The sequence below is a fragment of the Capra hircus genome, chromosome 26 (genome assembly GCF_001704415.2).
Source record: "Capra hircus breed San Clemente chromosome 26, ASM170441v1, whole genome shotgun sequence".
Classification (NCBI taxonomy): Eukaryota; Metazoa; Chordata; class Mammalia; order Artiodactyla; family Bovidae; genus Capra; species Capra hircus.
Genome location: NC_030833.1, coordinates 10,512,389 through 10,533,800, shown reverse-complemented (window position 1 = coordinate 10,533,800; position 21,412 = coordinate 10,512,389). Strand labels below are relative to the sequence as shown.

Here is a 21,412-nt window from a genome sequence, read left to right as displayed (position 1 = left end):
AAGCTGATCTAATGAAGCCCTAAGAGTCACAGACACATATTTGTTAACAGGCAAAATGCCATTTCCCTCTTCAGATTCTTGGTGGCATGGAAACAGTACAATTATTTTAAAAATCTGCTCAAGTTGTCTTTTTGAAAATTTGAAGCAAAGTGTTGTTTCCATACATCATGAGGACGGCAGCTTAACAGGTTTCAAGGCGCCCAGTATCCAGAGCTTCTAAATATCTCCCCTCTGATGGCCTCCCATCCTTAGAACAGCTGCGCATCCACAAAGCTCTCTCCCATGCCCTTCATTTGCTCCTCTGGGAGCAGCTAGGGCCCAGAAAGGAACACAGACTACTCTGGGGTCCCAGGAAGCAACGAAGCCAGGACTTGAACAGCCTTTTCTGATTTTCCACTAGATCCACCTGTCCCAGGTACTGCTGGGTCCTGGCCAAGCCCTCTGAGAAGTCACCTGTTTGTAGCAAACAACAGACCTCCCCAGCTCTGCCTTCCTTCCGGGCAATCACACCACGCAGCACTGAGTCAGTGCTTCCGAGCACGGGAAACCATTTGGTAAGACACAAGGGTTAAAAAAATAAGCCGCATGACATTTATTTTGTCTTGTTAACATTAATATCTGTAGAAACATTTTTATTGTCAGTATAAAAATTAACAGGTTTTATTAAATACTTTCTCCAATTTCATAACACGTTAAAAATCAGTGTCATCCGCATTCATGTCGCACAGCCAGAGCAGAGTGAGAAGGTGTTTTGAAAGCAAAACACAACACGTTCATACAGAACGAACACCATGGCAGTAACATGACGTTGGCATCGGGCAGGATCTTTCGGTGAGGTCCTGCCAGAGGAGGTGGAAGCGATCCCTTAAAAAGATGGAAGGATCCCCCAAACTATCAGCAGAACAACTCAATGTTTCCATTTTCTCCGATGGGGCATGAAGATTCTAAGAGACTTCTCTGTTGCCAGCGAATCTGGAAGCCGTGATGAAGATTCGCCAAAGAGAATACAGGCTAATCTGATCAATGTGCAACTTGGCAGGGAGGGGGGCAGAAGGCCAGCGGCTGGACAGAACATTCTTTTAGCATCTCGACGAGAGTTCCTCCTTTGAGGGACAGATTAAGGCATCTTTTTAAGGGAACGCTGGTACCATTTGTCTTGGGAAGCCCAGTGAAAGGTCTATGGGCCCAATAACCAAGCTGCACCAAAATAACACACATTCTCATCAATGGGCTCTTTTAATACGGGCAGTTAGGTGGTTAAAGAACAATCATCTGACAGCAGAGCTGAAATACAAAGAAACCAAAACTTCGCTTCCCCCAAATTAGTCATTTTTTGTAAATATTTCTCTTCTCAAAGGATCTGGTAACTAGTTAAGTTCAAGCAAGAGATTAACTAGTCTGGTGCACTGCCTGCATAGAAATGCCACTTAAATTACAACAACAACAAAAAAAAGATTGTTTTGTATATTACCAATTCATTAATAAATTAATGTCATATCATTTTTCCCTGAAAGCAAAAGTACTTTTCCACCTCTGCTCGGTGAAAATTAAGAAATTCTGTGTAAGAAACAGCATTTAGCAAATAGCTATATTTTTTAAAAAAAGAGAGAGAGACCAATTTTCTAGGTGTGCTGGGATATCCATTTAAAATCAATACAAAAAATAATTCCTTGTAAATATATAATATATATTTATACATAATTTGAATATATTTACATACATCCAGCACCTATATACTGCAATTGTGCTCTATAAGTGTGCGCTGACATATATTTTCTCCAATTATTACAAAATTCACAAGGCAGGCAGAACGGGTGTCTGCCTCAAGTCCGGCTGGTCCACAGCCAGTACCCACAGTGGGTCCCAAGCATGTGGTGGCCCATGGCAGTCCATCGCCCCCACAACCTTCTTGTTCTCCTGGTGAAGATCACAAGTCTCCAACTGGATAATCAATTCTTTACACGTGTGCCGATCACTTTTCCAAATATTTACTCCTCTGATCCATATATACAAGCCAAGACAACAGGCTCCTGGAGGCAAGGCCCCCCCTGCTCAGTACAGCTAAGTTCCTGACGCCACCCTGTTTGGGGACAGGGGGACAGGCCCATTCATGTTTTAACACTGCCGTTTCTATGTGGATACTGAGGAAGGCAGGGTTCGTAAGGCATGGGGTCCGGAGAGAAAACAGAATCATCTCCCGAAGAGCAAGAACTCCTGGTGTCAGGGTAACTAGGTGAATACTGTTCAAGAAGCTGACTGAGGTCCAAGTATTCCTGAAAGAAGGGAAGAGAGACGTTTTATTTCATCTCGGGTCAGGATAACAAGGTGAATACGGTTCGAGAGGCTGACTGAGGTCCAAGTATTCCTGAAAGAAGCGAAGAGAAGACTTTTATTTCAAACACAGGCTCTTGGGACATTGATATGGGAGTCGGGACAGGATGGGGGCACCCCCAGCAGGGAGAGACCCACCCAGCCTAGCTCCCGCCAAAACCACCTTGAGACCCCGACTTTATCTCCTCTAGGTTACCCTTCAATAGTTACAAACTATTGCCAAGTGGGGAACCCTAATACCCAGCTGAGTGGTCACCTCAATGGGCACAGACCCCAGGACTCATTGATAGACCACATGGTTCAAATCCATGCCCAGCAAAATGGGGAAGATGCAAGAAGCTGTGGAAGTCCAAGACCTCTTTCCAGCGCTGAGACCCTGAATATTTATGTCACGAATCACATTTTACTATTGTAGCTTCTAGGATAATTTAAAGGGAATATGTCTTCATTCAGCGGGTAATTTCACAGATGCAATTCATTACCCTCAGAAGCTCTCTGAGTTGAAAGTGTAAACAGGTTCAAAAAAGGCCTGGACAGACTCATGTGTGTTACATCCATAATGGAGAGCAAAAGAACAGTTTAGGAAAACGCAGGTTACATTTCAAAGTGTTGCAGGTTTGAAATTCAAAAAGGGCTCTTCTGCTGCCTGAAGCACTTAGTGGTGCTACTGTCGGAAAACCCACCCAATGGCCCCCAGATAACACTTCTTTCGATTTAAAACAGGGTGAAAATCCTCTATCTGCTCTTGTGCAGCCTGTGAGCTAAGAATGGCTTTTAACTTTATGAAATGGTTGGGAAAAAGAAAAAAAAAAAAAATCAAAAGAAGAATAACATCTCATGGTATTAAACTTTGTAAAATGTCCTAAAATTTAAAATTTTAGGGTTCATCAGTTTTATCTGAATGTAGACATGTTTATTTATTCATTTACACATTGTCTGTGCCTGTTGCTACAGAGATCCACAAAGAGGCCCATGAAGCTGAAAATATTGACTGTCTGGTCCTTGACATAAAAGGTTTGCAAACTATGAAAAGATTTTTAAACTGGGGCCCTACTGGGTCTCACTACCTCATCCAGGCTAGCATGTTGGGGTGCTTCTGCTCATACCCCCAAAAGCCAAGGAGTATACCATGATACATGGTTTTGCTGAGAAGGGGACAAAAAGGTGTAGACCACAGCACAACCAGCCTTGGTGTCATCAAAGAAGGGCCCACAGGATGTTGGCAACTATACATTTTAACAGAGAGAAAAAAAAAAAAAAACCACCCCTATAATTCATCACCAGGTTTGGCAAGAAAAAGAGTCCCCATCCAAGAACGGGGGATGTGTCAGCTCCAACAGCACCAGCAAGAGCCGCACGACTGGAAACAAACACGCCCACCACATCAAAAGAGAACTTTTTTGCTTACAATGATAAAAAAATGAAATTTTGTCCTAAATGGAACCATTTTTCTCCAGCATGTGGTAATGATTTTCAGAAGGAAAGAACTTCGATTTTTATATCCGTTAGACAATATGGCATTCTGCCTTTTTTTTTTTTTAATTTTAGGATGCTAGATGTAAATTTCAGGGTGAAAACAGGCCCACTTTAAATGTAAATATGTAAATAAATGGCATAGAGCATGGACACAGGATCATTAAAACGGAACTTTAGTGCTTTTTCAGTTTCTAACTGAAGCCGTAAATGTTCAGATCTGATAGGGGGAAAAAAAAAAACCTAGGGATATCAGTGGATTCCAAGTCTAGGGTTAAAGGAACTTATACTAGAAACAACAATTTTGGCAGGAGAAGAAAGTTGGTTGGTTTTTTTTTTTCTCCCCTTGAACTGTTCCTTTCAACTTCTGAAGGTCAGCTGTGTTCATTTAAATGCAATCTCTCCCTTTATCAGCCACAGTCAGACACACAGATAATATTGCTGGCTTAAGGTTTCAAATCACATTTTATTATTAAAAAAAAAAATCAATCTGAAACTATTAAATACATTATTTTAAAATAAATGTATCCTTTTCCTTCTAAAATGTTTAGGCAGTTTTAACCTTTTCTGTTGTTATTAAGACAATTGCGGGAGATTTCTCCCCCTGTCTAGAGGAACACTGCTCTATATCCTCATTATATATCTCTAATTCATTCACTATTTCTCTCTATTGTGGGGTTTTTTCTGCCTTTGATGGGTTCATCACCTTCCCTGCTCACATCACTTTCTTTCTACAACCAAAGATCACTCTCTCTGCATGAAGTAGCCACTGACATGGCTGAGTGTGGACAGTGAGTGACAGAAGAGGGTTTCTTTTGTAGTTATAGGTTATAACTATTTTATAGAAAATACATATTTTATCAGAAGTTTTCAATTAAAAATCCTGTAAGTCACTCATTAAAGAAGTGACTCTGTGTATGTTTACACAGGGTCATGTAGGTCTATGTCCTGCATTATATAGAAGCTAGAATGGCACAACTTCACTTCATCCCGGCAAGTTCACTGGTAAGGGACCATCAGCAGCCCTCAGAGTAATGACCAGCAGCCCTCAGAGTAATGACCAGCAGCCCTCAGAGTAATGACCAGCAGCCCTCACACTAATGAGCAGGGCAAGGAATCCAACCAGCACAGAAACCCCAGCTCCTTCCCTCTCAAATCCAAATGCTGTGGTTTTGGACATTTTTTTCCTCCTTCCCCATCTTCCTACATACACACACCATGGACCCACCACCCACATGCCACAGTGAGGGGCAGCCTCAGCTGGGGCCCTTGTGTCTGGTTTTGTGAGTCGGAACTCTCAAGATGAAGTTCCAAGAAAAGGCAGGGTTTGGGAGGAACATGGTTTCAGTCTATCCAAGCCCGGGAACAATGATAAACTGTACCCCAGACTCCCACTGGGGAGGCTGCATTTCAAAAGCTGTACAGGGGTTTCCTAGCAAGGACCCTTGGCTTCTGGAAGGAGGCTCTTACCTCGTTGGTTGTGAGTGTGAGAATTCGATCCAAGTCTTCTACCAACTGCTTGAAGGTGGGTCTCTGTGAGGGTACTGCATGCCAGCAGTCTCTCATCATCATATACCTGGAAGAGATGGATTTCCTTGATGAGTTACTTCCCTGAGGACTAGGGGTGTGGCTATAAGCCACTCTTAACAGTCAGTACAGAGGGATGTCCTCAATTATGAAAACGTATCAGAACTTCCCTAGCAACTGAACTGGCAGGTGGTGGTCCACTCTGCCAAAAGGGGCACTGCTCAGTTCCTCTGAAAGGCACTCTGATTTACAAAAACATCACTTTATCCAAAATGCTTAGGACAGTATCTACACCATCAAAAAAGACACTTCTGGGAATTCCCTGGTGGTCCAGTAGTTAGGACTGAGCGCTTTCACCACCAAGGATTGGGGTTCAATCCCTAACCAAGGAACTAAGATCTCACAAGCAATACAGTATGGCCAAAAACCCAAAAAGACACTTCTATCTGTTTTCCTGGTTGACTTCTGGTATCCCTGTGGCAGTGACTTATAACAGGGCATCACATTTCCATACTTCTGGACACTGTGGGAAGAGCCAGGTAGGGGCGGGTGGGAATCCAGTCTTTCCTCCCCACACGCCCCTGCCAGGACCAAAGCTGCTCTACTGTTATCTGCCCGACACTCTGGACAAAGGTTCCTCAGTTTTGAAAAACTGAAATTTGAAAAGCACAACATTAAGGCAAGGTTCTTATGAATTAATCTGTCGTCACTGAGCTATGCCTTCACTTCCTGATTAACTCCTGGACAGGCCTAGGCTCCCAGGCCTTATCTTGACAATGGGTTTCGACAGACCCTCTATAGTAGAAAAAGCCCCAGGAATGACAAGGAGCACAATAAATGGCTTTATATAATATACTATAAAATGTGACCATTCATCTGATGCCCACTGTGCACCGAAAAGCACTCATGGGATTACTGATATAAAATCCCCATGAAACAATACCCAAGAGACCGCAGTCTCTGGAACAATCCCTCTTCTTAGTTGACACTGGGAGCTGGGAGGAGAGACTCCTTTTCAAAGCACTGATTTTACTGCACAAGACGCTTGTCACCAACACAAGTAATTCCACTTAAAGTACAGGGTAGATTTTGCTCGAAACCAGTTTTGTAGTCAGATCAGGATTAACAGTCAGACTATATTAGCACCTGGACAAATTTTTAATCCTCTGCACTGAAATATGGGTAAAATATAGGTAAGCAGACACTAGTTCATTCACCCTGAGGGCTGTGGTCGAAATCCATCTATAATAGCATAGGTCACAAAGAGGCTGCAGAAGCACCCACTCTCTTCTCACAGTGCAGAGGCCACCGACCACTCATAAGAAATGGAGGCAGCCACATGGGTCTCAGGCTTGTGCATAAGGGAAGGCTTGATGTATCTTCCTCTCACTCTGAAGAACAGCGAGGATAGCACAGTGGCCCAGGAAGATTACTGCGGGGCTCACTGTGGAAGGCTGGGAGCCCTCAGCCAAGCACCCAACACCTCAGTGGTGTAAAGCTCACTCCATACCACCCCAGAAGGATGCTTTTTCTTTTGGACAGTCAGGCCTGTCCATGGAACTCTCTATCTCAGTTCTGGGATTGAGCCCAGGAAGTCTCAGCAATTCTTTTTCTCAGGACATATTTAGAAACCTGGGGGCCTTAGGAAACGGAACCAGCCAGGAGAAGTGTTAGTGGCGTGGTGGATTCCCTGGGGCATCAGGAGAGACAAGAGCCCTTACAGTTCGTTGGTGCAGTTTGCTGGCTTGTCCATCCTATGTCCTTCCTTAAGCAGCTTAAAAAGTTCCTCCACGGGAATCCCTGGGTAGGGCGAGCCCCCTAACGTGAAGATCTCCCACATTAACACCCCGAAGGACCAGCTGCAAAGAGGGGAGAAAACAGCATTAGTAACCCATCTGAATCACAGAAACCTAAACACACCCAGTTAAGAAAACAAACTCCCCCACACTTCTTACATTCAAAGACAAATGACCGGGGCCCTCCTGCAGTTCATCCAACCTGCCCCTTCCTGTCCCCAGAAAGCATCCCCAGATGATGAGGAGGAGATATTCTGATGGAATTTTCCATCAGCAGACAACAGATAAGTGATGGTAAACCATCACTCTTTGGGGAGGGTGGAAAGGGGACACAAGGGATGGAGATTTGGTTCTTTCTTCCTCCTTCCACCACTTTCAAATAAAACTCTTTGTCTTTATGCAGTGTTATCAACATGAGCTTCTAAGCTGGAAACACACCCTCACTGATTCTATTAGGGTGAGTTTCAGAAATGAAACTGACTTCAGTTGTGTATACAGCAAGAGAAGCAGCTCACTGCAAAACTGGAAACCATAAGGCTCTCCTTCTAGGACTGCTGAAGAGAACCAGTGGCCGTGCCACAGGCTCCATGCCTGCCCCAGAAACCCTCCCGCCCACACAAGTAAGAGTAGCTCAACTGACTTCTTAACTTTTGGAATAATTATAGATTCACAGGAACTTATGAAAATAGAACAGTGTGATCCTCTACCTCTCACCCAGTTTCTCACAATGGTAACATCTTTCCACCAGATTTCCAAAGCTAGAATTCTAAACTACTGCTTGGAGCCTAGCCCTGATAGTATTTTTAAGTGTATCATAATTGAAATACTGTAGAGTTTTCACTCTATTGCTGTAATGTTATCAAGGCTGCAAAGACAAGGTTGGACATTTTTCAAAGGATAAACAGGGAGTAGGCTCTGTGGAGATCCCCTGAGTGGATCTCATCCCAACCAGCCTCCCCACTGTAAGGACAAACCTAGGATGGGGAAAATAAGACAAACCACTCTCAAGAAGGAAAAGTTGAAGAGCGCGAAGAACACGCCAACAGCTTGGCAAATTAGATAGCAGCTTTGTACTTGCACATCCGTGAGTAAGTTCAAGGGGGGAGCTTCCGCTCTGGCAGGAGCAGGTTAGCGGTTCCACCTCCCGTGTGCTTTGAAGCCAGGCAGATTAGTAACAGAGCATTGGTTACCAGCCTAGCAGAAAATCCGTCCTTTCTAAGGCTGGCTCCTGCACTTTCTCTGCATGTGTGAAATGCAGCAGGCACCAAAGAAGGAAGGAAGGCAAGGAATGGACTAGGTTTCTGCAAGTCAACCCCAGGGAGAAGGCAGCGACAAGGGAGTTACTCACACATCACTCTGATGGGTGTACACTCTGTCGAAAAGGGCTTCGGGAGCCATCCACTTGACCGGAAGTCGGCCCTGCAAGCGTGGAAGAAATGTAAAACCCAATATACTAAAACCAGTTTACTTTAGCAGCCCCCACCGGGCTGTGCCCTGTTTATTTTAAGAGCTGACACTCTAATGGTTTTTGTTGGAGAGTCATTAGTGAAAAAAATACGCTCCAAGGGGACTACGCAGAGTGTGGGAGATGCACAGACATGGACATGTTGATAAAGGGTCGTTTCCTCGTGATCATACATCTTCCCCTGCACGTTGACACACCCTGGCCCATTTCTAGGTGAAAATTAACCCAGAAACTCACAAGCTCCAATCTTTGCTAGGGAATTTCCGGACGAGGAGCCTTATGAAGATCCTAGAGGCTGATTATTCAGTATATAAGACTGGCTCACATTTACTAAGAGTCTTAACTCTTAGAGTTAAGCCTGAATTTGCTTATTGAGAAGTTTGTAAGGAGTAACGCAAATGAGCAGGAATAAAAAGGCATTGGTCTATTAGTTCTGAACATTATCTTTCACCTGGAACGCTCCATGCCACCCCTCTAACCCTCTCCCACCATATCGTCACCATAGACTCACATTTGTGGTCTTTTTGTAATAGTCTATATTGTTGATATCTCTGGCCAGTCCAAAGTCAGCTATTTTCATCACGTTGTTTTCTGTTACCAAAACATTTCTGGCAGCTAAATCTCGATGAATGCACTGAAATAAAAAAATTTTTTAAAAACTTATTTCAAAATGCTACAAGGATAAAAAGGCACATCTTATAACGTAGACAGAAAATACAACTGAGGTCAAAAATTGCTGTTTCTTTTCTAATTAAAGACTAAGGCCCCAACTATTTCAAAGAGCAAAGGCAGATAAGAAACCACACGCCTTTTTAACTTCAGTTGACTGGCATCCTTCACATTGTGAAGACTCAAATGCAATTTTTCCCCCTCTGCAGTTCAGGACCCTGTTTTCTTGCTCATTTTTGAGGCTGTCCCCCTGCTGAGTTCCACCCCATCCTTCTCTTGGCTCACTCTCCTCCTCTCTCCCCACCCCTTCAGATTCCTTGGCTTAACTCCTCTCTCCCTCAAAACAGAGGACCTGCCCCATTAATTCTGTATATTTCCATACATCCTCATGGCTCCCATTCTTAGCTACATAGGAAAGATCTTCAAATTCTTATCTCTATCCTGACCACTCTCCTGGGATCCAGATTCTCATTTTATCAGGCTACAGGACACTGCCACGTCCCTTTGGCACCTTAAGTTCAAGGTCTCTACTCTTATCTTCTCGGTCTTTTTCGTACACACCTGTGATATACACACCAGACTTCTTTATACACTCCTCCCGCGTTCTTTTTGATTTCAACTCCCAAATGCCTCTCCAATTTGTCCACCCAGCTCCGTCCCCACTGCCACCTGCTTATCCGGGGTCTCATCACTGCCCACCCCCCATGCCCCACAGGAGGCCACAATGACTGCATGACCGTCCCTGTGCTTCCAGACTTAGCCCTATTGCATCTTTTTTTGTTTCCCTCAAATTTTGTTTCTGAAGGAGCTGGTCACATCTGTTCCGGGCTTATATCAAAATCACTGCCTATCTATCCAAATTCTCTGTCCAGTTCTCACCCAACACCTGGCCCCCACATAGGACCCAACCGACGTCTGTCACATACACAGGGGCCAGGAGCTGAGATGCTTACTACAGGGCAGCCGATTCATGGTTCTGACGCGATCTTTTCAGTCTCAGAAAGCTCTAGTCCTTATAACGTCTATATTTCCTTTCTGCAAATGATATGCTTTTGTAAACTGTTGAAAGCGTTTTAGTTGTACTTTAATACACCAAAATTTCATCAGGATACATAGTAATTGGGGTCCCAAATCATCACCTCCTATTTTTGGAAATGTGAGGTAGACAGAAGTAAACAAACATCCCTAACAAAGCCTTTTACTCAGGTTCTGGGCAAAGGCAAACTATTATATGGAGGAGAGACTCCTAGCAACCCCTCTGATATGGGTGAGATGGGGCTGATTTTAGATAGATATTATAAGAAACAGGCCATTTTAAAAAAAGAGCAAGCCAAACTCTCCCTGAAGAATGAATTAGGAATAATTTTTTCTGCCCACCCTCCAACTATTCCTTGTTTTTATCTGCGTCTGTGGCCCCCCGGATGGGCTAAGGTCACTGAAGGGAAAGCAAAAGGAGCCCACACACTGCCTGTGCCTGGCCAGAATGGAAGCAGGAAATGTGAGAGCTCCCAGAAGCCGCCCGGGGATCCGGTCGGGGTGGGAGCCGGGTTCCTGGTTTTGGAGGCCTCTTCAAATGGAACTTCCAAGTCCTGGGCCAAACTTTCCCGGTGGTGTGCTCCCCGCTGACAAGACTCTGTGCGTTTGGCAAGCCGTGCGGTCAGAAGAATCTGGCTCCCTGTGCACGGGGCTTCGACCACACATAAGGGCTCAACTACGAGTCACCATGATGGTGACCTCCATTTTCACTGTGAAAGCCAGAATCCATCACTAGCCTCCTGCGTCCCAGGGGGCTGGGAAACACCAAAGCCTACCCTCTGGGCTGAACAAGAAGAGACTTGGAACCAATACCCATGAAAAAGAAAATAATCAATGTCAAGCCAAATTTACATCATCTGCAGAAATCTGAGTTGTTCTCCAGTGCAAAGAGCTGGCCATTTTACATAACTAGAGCTCTTTGGAATATTTGGTATTCCATTTTATTTTTAAATAAACGAAGGTCAACGGGTCCCTAAGGGAAGGAAGACGAATACCTCTATGACCCTGACAGTGTGCTGGGTGCCTCTGCACAGCTGGTCACGTTAAATTTCCAAGGCAACTTATGAGATGGGTGTTATCATAGCCATTTAAAAGATGAGGACGCTAAGCTTAAAAAAAAAAAAAAAACAGCAAAAATAAAAACAGCTGTTCAAGTTAAACACCTTGGAGGTTTAACTGTCCTTAATATTTTATAAAAAAGAAAAATTAGTGTACTTTGCACTAAAAATAGAAAGGCTTGCATAACTGGGATAAGGCTCAAACACCACATCACCCGTTGTATTGCTGTACACATCACAGTGTCTCTTAGCTTGTCCATCTCCAGTGTTGCCAACTTAAGCACAGGACTGCAGGTTTATCTCACATGCCCAGCACAGAGCCTGACCCCGTCAATGTCCACTGAGCTGAATTTCTAATTATACTCCATCAGCAGTGAGCCAGATGTCACAGCCAACAGTTCCTCAGGCGGGTCTCTAACAAACGCACTGCCATCCACCGGGACAGAATCCGTGTGGCAGAGCTGGGATCTGACCTGTTCCCTGCTTCTCCATTTTCCACTACCCGAAATAAGCCCTCCAGTTTTAGAAGCAGGTTCCACTCAGGGTACCATCCTTAAGATCATCTAGAACCTGCTCAAATCTGTTCTAGGTCCTTAATTATAGGCGGCCTTTGGCAAAGAGCTTTGGAAACAAGACTGCAAAGCTTTAGGAAACAGGACTCTGTCCCCTCTATTCCACCCTGGGTTGACAAATGAAGCCCCAGCACAGGGCATTTCTTCTCATCTTCGTGGTCTTTTTCATATACACCTGAGAAATACACACAGAATTCTTTACACACTCCTCCTGAGTTCTTGATTTCAACTCCCAAATGCCTCTCAGTGGTCCTCTTCTTGGTCTAGAGAGGCAGGAATACCTGAGAGCAAGATAGAGTAGAAAACCAAAAGGCCAGGTGTGGGACCAGCCTCTTTATTCTCTGAACTGACGAGTCCCCATCTCAGAAATGAGCACAGTGACACACACACACCTGGGCTCAAAGGTTTCCTGGAGGTTCCTAACAGCCCCCAGCATCTTTACCCATAGGACAGGGATTATAAACACACCTGTTTCTGAGTTATTCTGGGGTTACGGACAACATTGTATGTAAAATGTTTACCCCAGGCCTGGTGGACATTAAGCTCTCAAAAAGTGGTAGTGATTAGCAGTATAATGATGATTACAGTACTACTAATAAGAGTACTTTCAGTATGTCATTCTAAAATGTATTCTTTTCTCCATTTTGCAGAGTTCAGCTGATCCTCAGTTCTCTCTCCACCACACCACACAGCAAAGCAGGAAGGCTGCGATCCTCAGGGCTGGGGTGCAATACGGGTGGTGGGGCGGGACTCAACCATCTTCTTTCTGCTCCTCCTGCCTTCCCGAGACTCCTCTCTGGACCTCTGAACCACATTCTGGGTTTCCGCCTCCTCCTCTGAGGGTGTCTCCTCCATCTTTTCCCGCGCTGTAAGTCAATCTCTGGATTTGAGAGGTTTCTCAGGGCTTGACTGCAAGCTTCTGATTCTGCCTCTCCCCAACCTCCCTGCGCAAGGTGAACGCATCCATTCTCGTGCCCTGAACCTATACCTTCTTCACTGGCTCCAGTGTCTCGCCTAGCCCCCCAGAGCTGAGCTGCAGCCTTCAGCTTCCTGGCGGACATCTGCCCTTGAATGACCCTTGGACATACTGGAAATGCACCTGGGGCTTCCCACAGGAATCAATTCCTGCCACCGCCCCTGCCCCTCCCATCTTCCTCATCCCGATAAGCTGTACCACCATCACACCACCGTCCAGTTTCTCAAGATGGAAATCCAGCAGTCATCCTTGGTCCCTCTTCCTCTCCCTCCCATATCTACTCAATGCATTAACTGTCCTGATGGCAAAATACATCCCAAACCAATCTACTTCTCTGGTATCTGTCGGAGCCAATAAACCTTAGCTGAAACCATAGTCACAAGTAGCCAGCTTTATACTGCGAACCTGATCCAAATCACTGCCCCCTGGAGGGGAGAAGGAAATGGCAACTTACTCCAGTATTCTTGCCTGGAGAATCCCAGCGACAGAGGAGCCTGGTGGGCTGCCCGTCTATGGGGTTGCACATAGTCAGACATGACTGAAGCGACTTAGCAGCAGCAGTAGCAGCAGCCCCTTCGAGGCTTCCCCAGCACCAAGAGCCGAGTCTTGACTGGGGCTCTCAGCTTCTGAATGAGCAGGGCCTGCCTCCATACAGCTTGTCCCTCTGCAGGAGGGCTCAGCCATCACCTTTGGTCCCCAAACCTCTCGAGTCCCCCCACCCCCACCTCCGATTCCTGCCCCCACGCCAGGGGCTTCCTCCACAGCACAATTCTCAGTCTTTCAACATGCTTATTTTTATGCCCTCATTTATTATTGATTTCTAAAACCAGTTTGAACATCTGTAAGTTCACGGTTCACGTATTGCTGAAGCCTGGCTTGGAGAATTTTGAGCATTACTTTACTAGCATGTGAGATAAGTACAATTGTGCGGTAGTTTGAGTATTCTTTGGCATTGCCTTTTTTTGGGATTGGAATGAAAACTGACCTTTTCCGGTCCTGTGGCCACTGCTGAGTTTTCCAAATTTGCTGGCATATTGACTGCAGCACTTTCACAGCATCATCTTTCAGGATTTGAAATAGCTCAACTGGAATTCCATCACCTCCACTAGCTTTGTTCATAGTGATGCTTTCTAAGGCCCACTTGCCTTCACATTCCAGGATATCTGGCTCTAGGTGAATGATCACACCATTGTGATTATCTTGGTCATGAAGATTTTTTTTGTACAGTTCTTCTATGTATTCTTGCCACCTCTTCTTAATATCTTCTGCTTCTGTTAGGTCCATACCATTTCTGTCCTTTATCGAGCCCATCTTTGCATGACATGTTCCCTTGGTATCTCTAATTTTCTTGAAGAGATTGCTAGTCTTTCCCATTCTGTTACTTTCCTCTATTTCTTTGCATTGATCGCCGAGGAAAGCTTTCTTATCTCTCCTTGCTATTCTTGGTTTTAGAAAAGGCAGAGGAACCAGAGATCAAATTGCCAACATCCAGTGGAGCATGGAAAAAGCAAGAAAGTTCCAGAAAAACATCTATTTCTGCTTTATTGACTATGCCAAAGCCTTTGACTGTGTGGATCACAATAAACTGTGGAAAATTCTGAAAGAGATGGCAATATCAGACCACCTGACCTGCCTCTTGAGAAACCTATATGCACGTCAAGAAGCAACAGTTAGAACTGGACATGGAACAACAGACTGGTTCCAAATAGGAAAAGGAGTACGTCAAGACTGTATATTGTTATCCTGCTTATTTAACTTCTATGCAGAGTACATCATGAGAAACGCTGGGCTGGATGAAGCATAAGCTGGAATTAAGATTGCCGGGAGAAATATTAATAACCTCAGTTATGCAGATGACATCACCCTTATGGCAGAAAGTGAAGAGGAGCTAAAAAGCCTCTTGATGAAAGTGAAAGAGGAGAGTGAAAAAGTTGGCTTAAAGCTCAACATTCAGAAAATGGCATCTGCTCCCATCACTTCATGGGAAATAGATGGGGAAACAGTGGAAACAGTGTCAGACTTTATTTTGGGGGGCTCCAAAATCACTGCAGATGGTGACTGCAGCCATGAAATTAAAAGACACTTACTCCTTGGAAGAAAAGTTATGACCAACCTAGATAGCATATTAAAAAGCAGAGACATTACTTTGCCCACGAAGGTCCATTTAGTCAAGGCTATGGTTTTTCCAGTGGTCATGTATGGATGTGAAATTTGGACTATAAAGAAAGCTGAGCGCCAAAGAATTGATGCTTTTGAACTGTGGTGTTGGAGAAGACTCTTAAAAGTCCCTTGGACTGCAGGGAGATCCAACCAGTCCATTCTAAAGGAGATCAGTCCTGGGTGTTCATTGGAAGGACTGATGCTGAAGCTGAAACTCCAATACCTTGGCCACCTCATGCGAAGAGTTGACTCATTGGAAAAGTTCCCGATGCTGGGAGAGACTGGGGGCAGGAGGAGAAGGGGATGACAGAGGATGCGATGGCTGGATGGCATCACCAACTCGATGGACATGAGTCTGGGTAAACTTTGGGAGTTGGTGATGATAAGGAAGTCTGGCGTGCTGTGGATCATGGTGTCACAGAGTTAGACACGACTGAGCGACTGAACTGAACTGAACTGACTGTTGATTTCACCTGCTGTCCCCCACAGTGCCCGCTCCAAGAGGTTGAGGACGACATCCATTCCGGTCACCCACAGGGAGCCTGACTCAGCACACCAGGCATCCGAATCAGGAACACTCAGGCATATTTGCTGAAGGATTAATAAAAGCACCAGGCCAGCCTTCTACCACTTTTATCAAGAGCAACTCCCTGCTGAGCCCCCCAAATCATCCTCCCTCCACACCAGAGCAGGAGGACAGAGCAAGAAGGACCAGAGAGTCAGATCTGGCAGCCTGCAGGCAGGATGTCTTCCCAGGGTTTTACTTAGCAATCGTTCCAAGTTACAGTAAAGGTAAAGTAGAACAATGGATATCCATGTTTGCCAGATTCAATTCTTATGCTTCCTTGCTCTCTTTTTCTCTCTACACCCAGGCTCCCCACACACATTCACACACACACACACGCACGCACACACACACACACACACACACACGCACTTTTTGTGGCTAAACCATTTAAAAATGAGTTGCAGACTTCATTTGCAGGTATCTCCTACCTTAACATAAGACCTTTATCACTGCCCCCAAATTTAACAGTGAAACAGCCACATTATCTAATATACAGTCCATACACATATTTAAGTGTTCATAAACAGTTTTTACAAAAGCTGTCCCCCTACCTCCCACCCAGAACAGGGACCTAGTCCAGGATCACACATGTACATTTAGTTGTCATGACTCTTAAGCTTCTTTTCATCTGGAACACTCTCTGCAGGATTTTTTTTTTTTTCCCAATCCTTTGTGACTCTGACATTTTGAAGCAATGTCTTGTCAAATGTCCCACATTCTGGATCTGATTGTCTGACTCGTCAGCTGGCAAAGTCTGCTGCACACGTACACACAGACACAACTCCACTCTGTCTTGGTTTCCTAAAATCTATACATTGGGAGACTGTACAGAAAAAAAAATTTTTTTTCTGAAAAATCTTCAACTCTGGACGCTTTTGCTAAGAAAAAAACCCCAGAACATGTGGTAACTCTGGCTGTGTTTCCTCCTGGCTACAGACAGCAGAGGCCGAGGTGCAGCGGGGCCCTTCCTGAATCGCCACGTGGTGTGGCCTGACAGAGGCCACCTTGCCCCATCAATGACCACCATGGCCAAGATCCCGTGGGGGGACAGAGGGTCCACACCCACCAGAGGCTCTTACTTCTTTGAGGACGCGAGCAATTACTGATGTTTCATGATACTCCAGAGCAGATAAGAACTGACCCACCTCTGCCCAAGGAAGAAGCTATGGACCGTCCCCGAAGTGTGGGCCAGGGAAGGGCACCTGGGGCCAATCCAAAATGCCCCAGGGGACATCTGGGCACCCGTCTAACTGCTTTCAGAATAACTCAGATGTTTCAAGTTCCAACTGCGTGCGGCATGCTTGGAATGCAAGTGATTCACCTCAGGGGACCTGGCCAACTTTCAACCGCAGAGGGTCACCTCGCGAAATGAGACAAAATAAATCCAGAGAATAGCTGGCACTCGACATTACCAAAACACCCCATCATTTGATCTCCGCTCCTAGAATCTTTAACATCATTTCAAACTCAAAACCACAGAGACGACACCCAAAGTCCATATCCAGAGACTCAAGAACCGCAAAACAAAGCCAAAAGATCATCGGCATCAAAGGCAGCGCCCCCTAACACCGCTGCCGTCCACCTGGAAAGCTGGTTCCCCAAAGGGTGCCGGCCAGCCCATCTCTGAGAAGAGATATCTTCTCTGCTCAACTCTGTGGCACTGCGACAGGTCTATGATGCAACTCTGACTGTTAAAGAGTTCATCAAACACCAGTATGAATAATGCAAGACATATTTTCCAGGTTGTACAAGACAGGCCAGGGCTTGATACGGCAAACAAGCACGTCCAAATGGCCTGTTTTCTTCAGACGTTTTTCACTGGAATCCATCCAACTGAGGAGAAGGGGAAGGACTCACTTTCTGGGAAGCCAAGTACTCCATGCCCCGGGCCAGCTGGTAGGTGCACGACACCAAGTCCTTGAAGGCCATCTGCTCCTCGGGAACGCGGTTGATGTCATAGGAATACTCCATCCCGGGTGGCCTCCGGGCGCGGAGGTATTCCCGAAGATTGCCTTTTGAGGCGTACTCGACGATGACATAGAGCGGCCCTGTGGATGGAAAACACGAGCTGGAGAGGCAGCGAACCCCGGAGCTGCCCTGGGGCAGCTCTGCCAAGGAGTTTGTAGTTATTACAACTCAGTGCTTTATTATTATTTTTTTTTTTTTATTTAAACATACAGAACAGCACACACAAAAATAGAACACCTGCCTTCTAATCTCCCCCCAAATGACAACAAATACCTGGTCAAGGTAGACTCAACAGTCTTTAATAAAACAGAAATGCCTCGTGAGTGCCCCTTTCTTGTCATGTCCCCTCTTGGAAAGCAACTGCTACCATAAATTTGCTGCTCTCATTTAATTTTAACAATTGTACAAACACATGTGTATCAATAAATGATGTATTATTTTTAGCAACATCCATGAGTAATAAAGACACTGCTTTGCAACAGTTTCCCCCAACACATGATCTTTCTGGAAGCCAGTCAGGCTGATAAAAAATAGATCCAGATCATTCCGTTAAACACTTACATAGATTCTATCATATAAGTATACCATGCTGTATTTATCCATCCCCCGATGGGTTGTGTTCAGGCTTGGGCCATTGCAAACGTTGCGCAATGGACACTGCAAGCTAGTGCGTGGCTCCTGATACACACGTGCAATACTGTCCCTATGGCAGAGACCAGCCTGTTTTCGTGCGTAAATGTTACTGGCACACAGCGAGACCAGTTCATTTCTGTATTGTTTGTGGCAGGTTTCTCACTCCAGCAGTAGAGGTGGGTGGCTGCCACAAAGCCAGAAATACTTACAATAACCCTAAACAGTCTCCTGACTCCCAGTAGAGATCTCAAAGGGAAATTGCCAACACAAAAAACAGGCATTCCAAGTTTATTATCATCAAACTGGTTCCCAAAGTGACACAGATCATCTATGAGAGAAGCCAGGGTCCTCACTTCCTGGGGGAAGATAACATGTCCTTCCTGTCCATCTCCCCTCTTTAAGGCCACTCCTGGGGACTCACCCATAGCAAGACATGGTTCTTCAATCCCATTTCAAGGGAAGAACTTGTCAACCAAAATGCAGGATCTCACTCTTAGCACTCACTAAACAAAAACATAATGAGAGGGCCTTTCCAAACACCCTCTAGGTTATGTCCAAAAAACCCTATAGGCCTTCCTATCCAGGGTCACCCAACATCCACCTTCCCTTCTAGACCCCAGGCATGGTCATCAGGAACACCTTCCTGAGGTGGGTTTTAAAAAGAACTTTAAACACGTGCTTAGGAGGCTCTAGGAGCAAGATCTAAACATCCATACGCTTCTAAAATGATGCTGATGCTAAACCCTGGGTTATGTGAATGAATGCATTTTTTCCCTCCTACTCACCATCCTGAGTACAGGCTCCAAGGAGATTTATGATATTTTTGTGTTTCCCAATCATCTTCATCATCTCCATCTCAGACACCAGATCAGAAAGGTCTTTCTCAGTGGCATCATCTAAAAAATTAGGTAAATTACATATCAGTTTTGCTACTGTTGGTTGATGAACATTTGGTTGAAACAGAATGAAACTGAATTTATGACCCAGAAAAGACTTTCCAAATCATCTCTCTCATCTTACTGGTGAAGCAGGAAATGCCCAGAGAACTGCCCTCCTCCATGTCAAATAGCTAATTTGGGGTCAATAGTGTCAAAAGTCAGGACAACTACATACGCCTTGGGCGCTAAGGCCAATTCTTTCCCAGCAAACCTCACAGACATGGGGGCATTCTTCCCTATCATGAAATAATTCCATCCTCTGGAAGATAGCAGGTATCTCAGAAAACCACATCAAATTTCATGGGGCCTGAAAGCAACTGTGAGGACTTCTGTGGAGGAGGAGGAACGGGAGGAAGATGGGGGCATTTCATATACTTCAGACTTTCTCTGGATCACAGGCTGCTAAGCTGAGCCCTCAAAGCCCACAGGGCACTCACAGATGGATTCAGGCAAGGACTAAAGTCCCCATACCAGGACAAAAGTGTGCGCCCACTTCTGCATCTTGAGGGGCTGAAGGTTCTCGCCTTCCATGGGCTTCCCAAGGGGTTGGGATTCCCATACTAAGATAATTAAAGTTTTAAAAACCTCTCTGCTCCATAATTTCAAACAAGAACAGCTTAGGTCCTGCATATCCTGGCTCGCAGTTAAGCTTCCAAAAAGTGGCAAGATTCATCCTCAGGTACCTGAATTGAACTAATTCAATAAGGGAAAATCTGAGCTTAGGCCATGGATGGAAGCCATGCTGCATAAAGCTCTTTGGCTTCACAAAAGGAAGAGCAACACAAGTGCCTGGAGTGTAAAATCCACACGAACGCCCACGGAAAAGTGCACACCTGCCCCTCAGAGGGAGAGGCCCCACTCTAGTGACACACAGGATCCTCTCTAAGCTCTGAGATGCCCACTGGCTATTAAAATGACCACGGCTGACGTCTGTGGTCCTCCCAGGCATCACACCCAAAGTGGGAGCAGCTCAAAATGTCATTTTCCTGAGGAGCCATTCAGATCCAGAGCTAAGGAAAAACAACCAAAAAAACACCCAACCCCTTTCCAACTATTTCTACCCTGTTCCCTCCTCTCAGAAAGAGACGCGATGACTCAAAATCCCATGAAAGAAAGAAAAAGCCTGACTCCTGGGTGTCCACAATGCATGACACTCCCCCCACCCCTCACCCACACACATTCTGAGAATAGACCTGTCTGCCAGGACATGTGGGAAAAACTCTGCTTGGGGTGTCTTTTCTGAGATGCCCACAATGGGATTTATAATGTAACCGTTTCCTATAACTCCTCTCATAAAAGAATACTGTGGGAAGATGAAGTTAATGGTTAAAAGGTCTTCAGGCCTCCTTGAGCAGGGTTGGAAGGTTAACACATAAATGTTCAGGCTCCCACAAACGCCTCTCAACGTCTACATCTCTGGGTCATTGCTCACTCATCCCTGAACATGTGAGCAATTCTGCACCAGCATCAATGCCATGCGCTCCCTCTTAGCTTCCTAAGCAACTCCCAGACTAGAACCATTCCCTCTCTGTGCCTCTTGCAAAGGAGAAGGAGTGGCCTTCTCTCTCTCAGCCTTCTGGGCTCCCCCTAAAAAGGCCAACTTCCCTTTATTTGTAAGATAAGGTTTGTGTTCTGCATCCAACGTGCCAACACTCATCTAAATTAATCAACTCTATGTGAGTCAATACTTTCTAAGCATTTCCAAATATAAAGGGAATGAGCTACCACTTTCTAATAGAACTGGCTTTTCTTTTTTATAAGTGCACACTGCTTAAGATAAATAGTCTGTCCGAGATGCTGATTTATACTGAAAACTTCTCAACCCCTAGGTCAACTATGTGCTCTTTGACCCCGTGCCATGATAGAGTTCACACAAAAGGAACATTCTTGATAAGGCTACCCCCTTCTCCTCCCTCCCCACACCACCTCCCTCACCTTTCAACATCTTCACGGCCACAGTGACTGCTTCCTTGGGCTTCTCCTTGTCAATTCCCACTGCTTCAGCCATGACCACTTGCCCAAAGCAACCTTCTCCCAGGGGTTTGCCCAGCGTCAGCCTGAATGTGTAAAGGGAGGATTAGTACACGGCATCTGGTACAGCGAGGGAAATTCCAGAACTCAATATAAAAATCTTTCAGCAGCTTACAAAAGCATGGAGCATTTATCATATGGAACTAATGAGACTTGGGGAACACACGCGCTTGAGTATTTTCTTAGTGACGTTTTAGGGAATGTCAGTGACT

General features: G+C 45.2%; 1 protein-coding gene across 13 annotated transcripts in view; it reads right to left on the bottom strand.

Moving 5' to 3' along the window:
- The window catches only part of FGFR2 (fibroblast growth factor receptor 2), a 105,220-nt gene continuing 84,376 nt past the window's right edge, over positions 569-21,412 (bottom strand). For 12 of the 13 annotated variants that reach the window (XM_018041428.1, XM_018041430.1, XM_018041429.1 and 9 more), the window contains 8 exons: positions 21,105-21,226; positions 19,017-19,127; positions 17,488-17,678; positions 9,104-9,226; positions 8,476-8,546; positions 7,053-7,190; positions 5,275-5,380; positions 569-2,273 (listed from right to left, as the gene is read on the bottom strand). In XM_018041428.1, coding sequence (XP_017896917.1) covers positions 2,109-2,273; positions 5,275-5,380; positions 7,053-7,190; positions 8,476-8,546; positions 9,104-9,226; positions 17,488-17,678; positions 19,017-19,127; positions 21,105-21,226 — 1,027 coding nt within the window. In that variant the 3' untranslated portion in view covers positions 569-2,108. Of the gene's footprint in view, positions 2,366-5,274; positions 5,381-7,052; positions 7,191-8,475; positions 8,547-9,103; positions 9,227-17,487; positions 17,679-19,016; positions 19,128-21,104; positions 21,227-21,412 lie in introns of all 13 variants that reach the window. The other variant, XM_018041433.1, reaches the window with a different exon arrangement.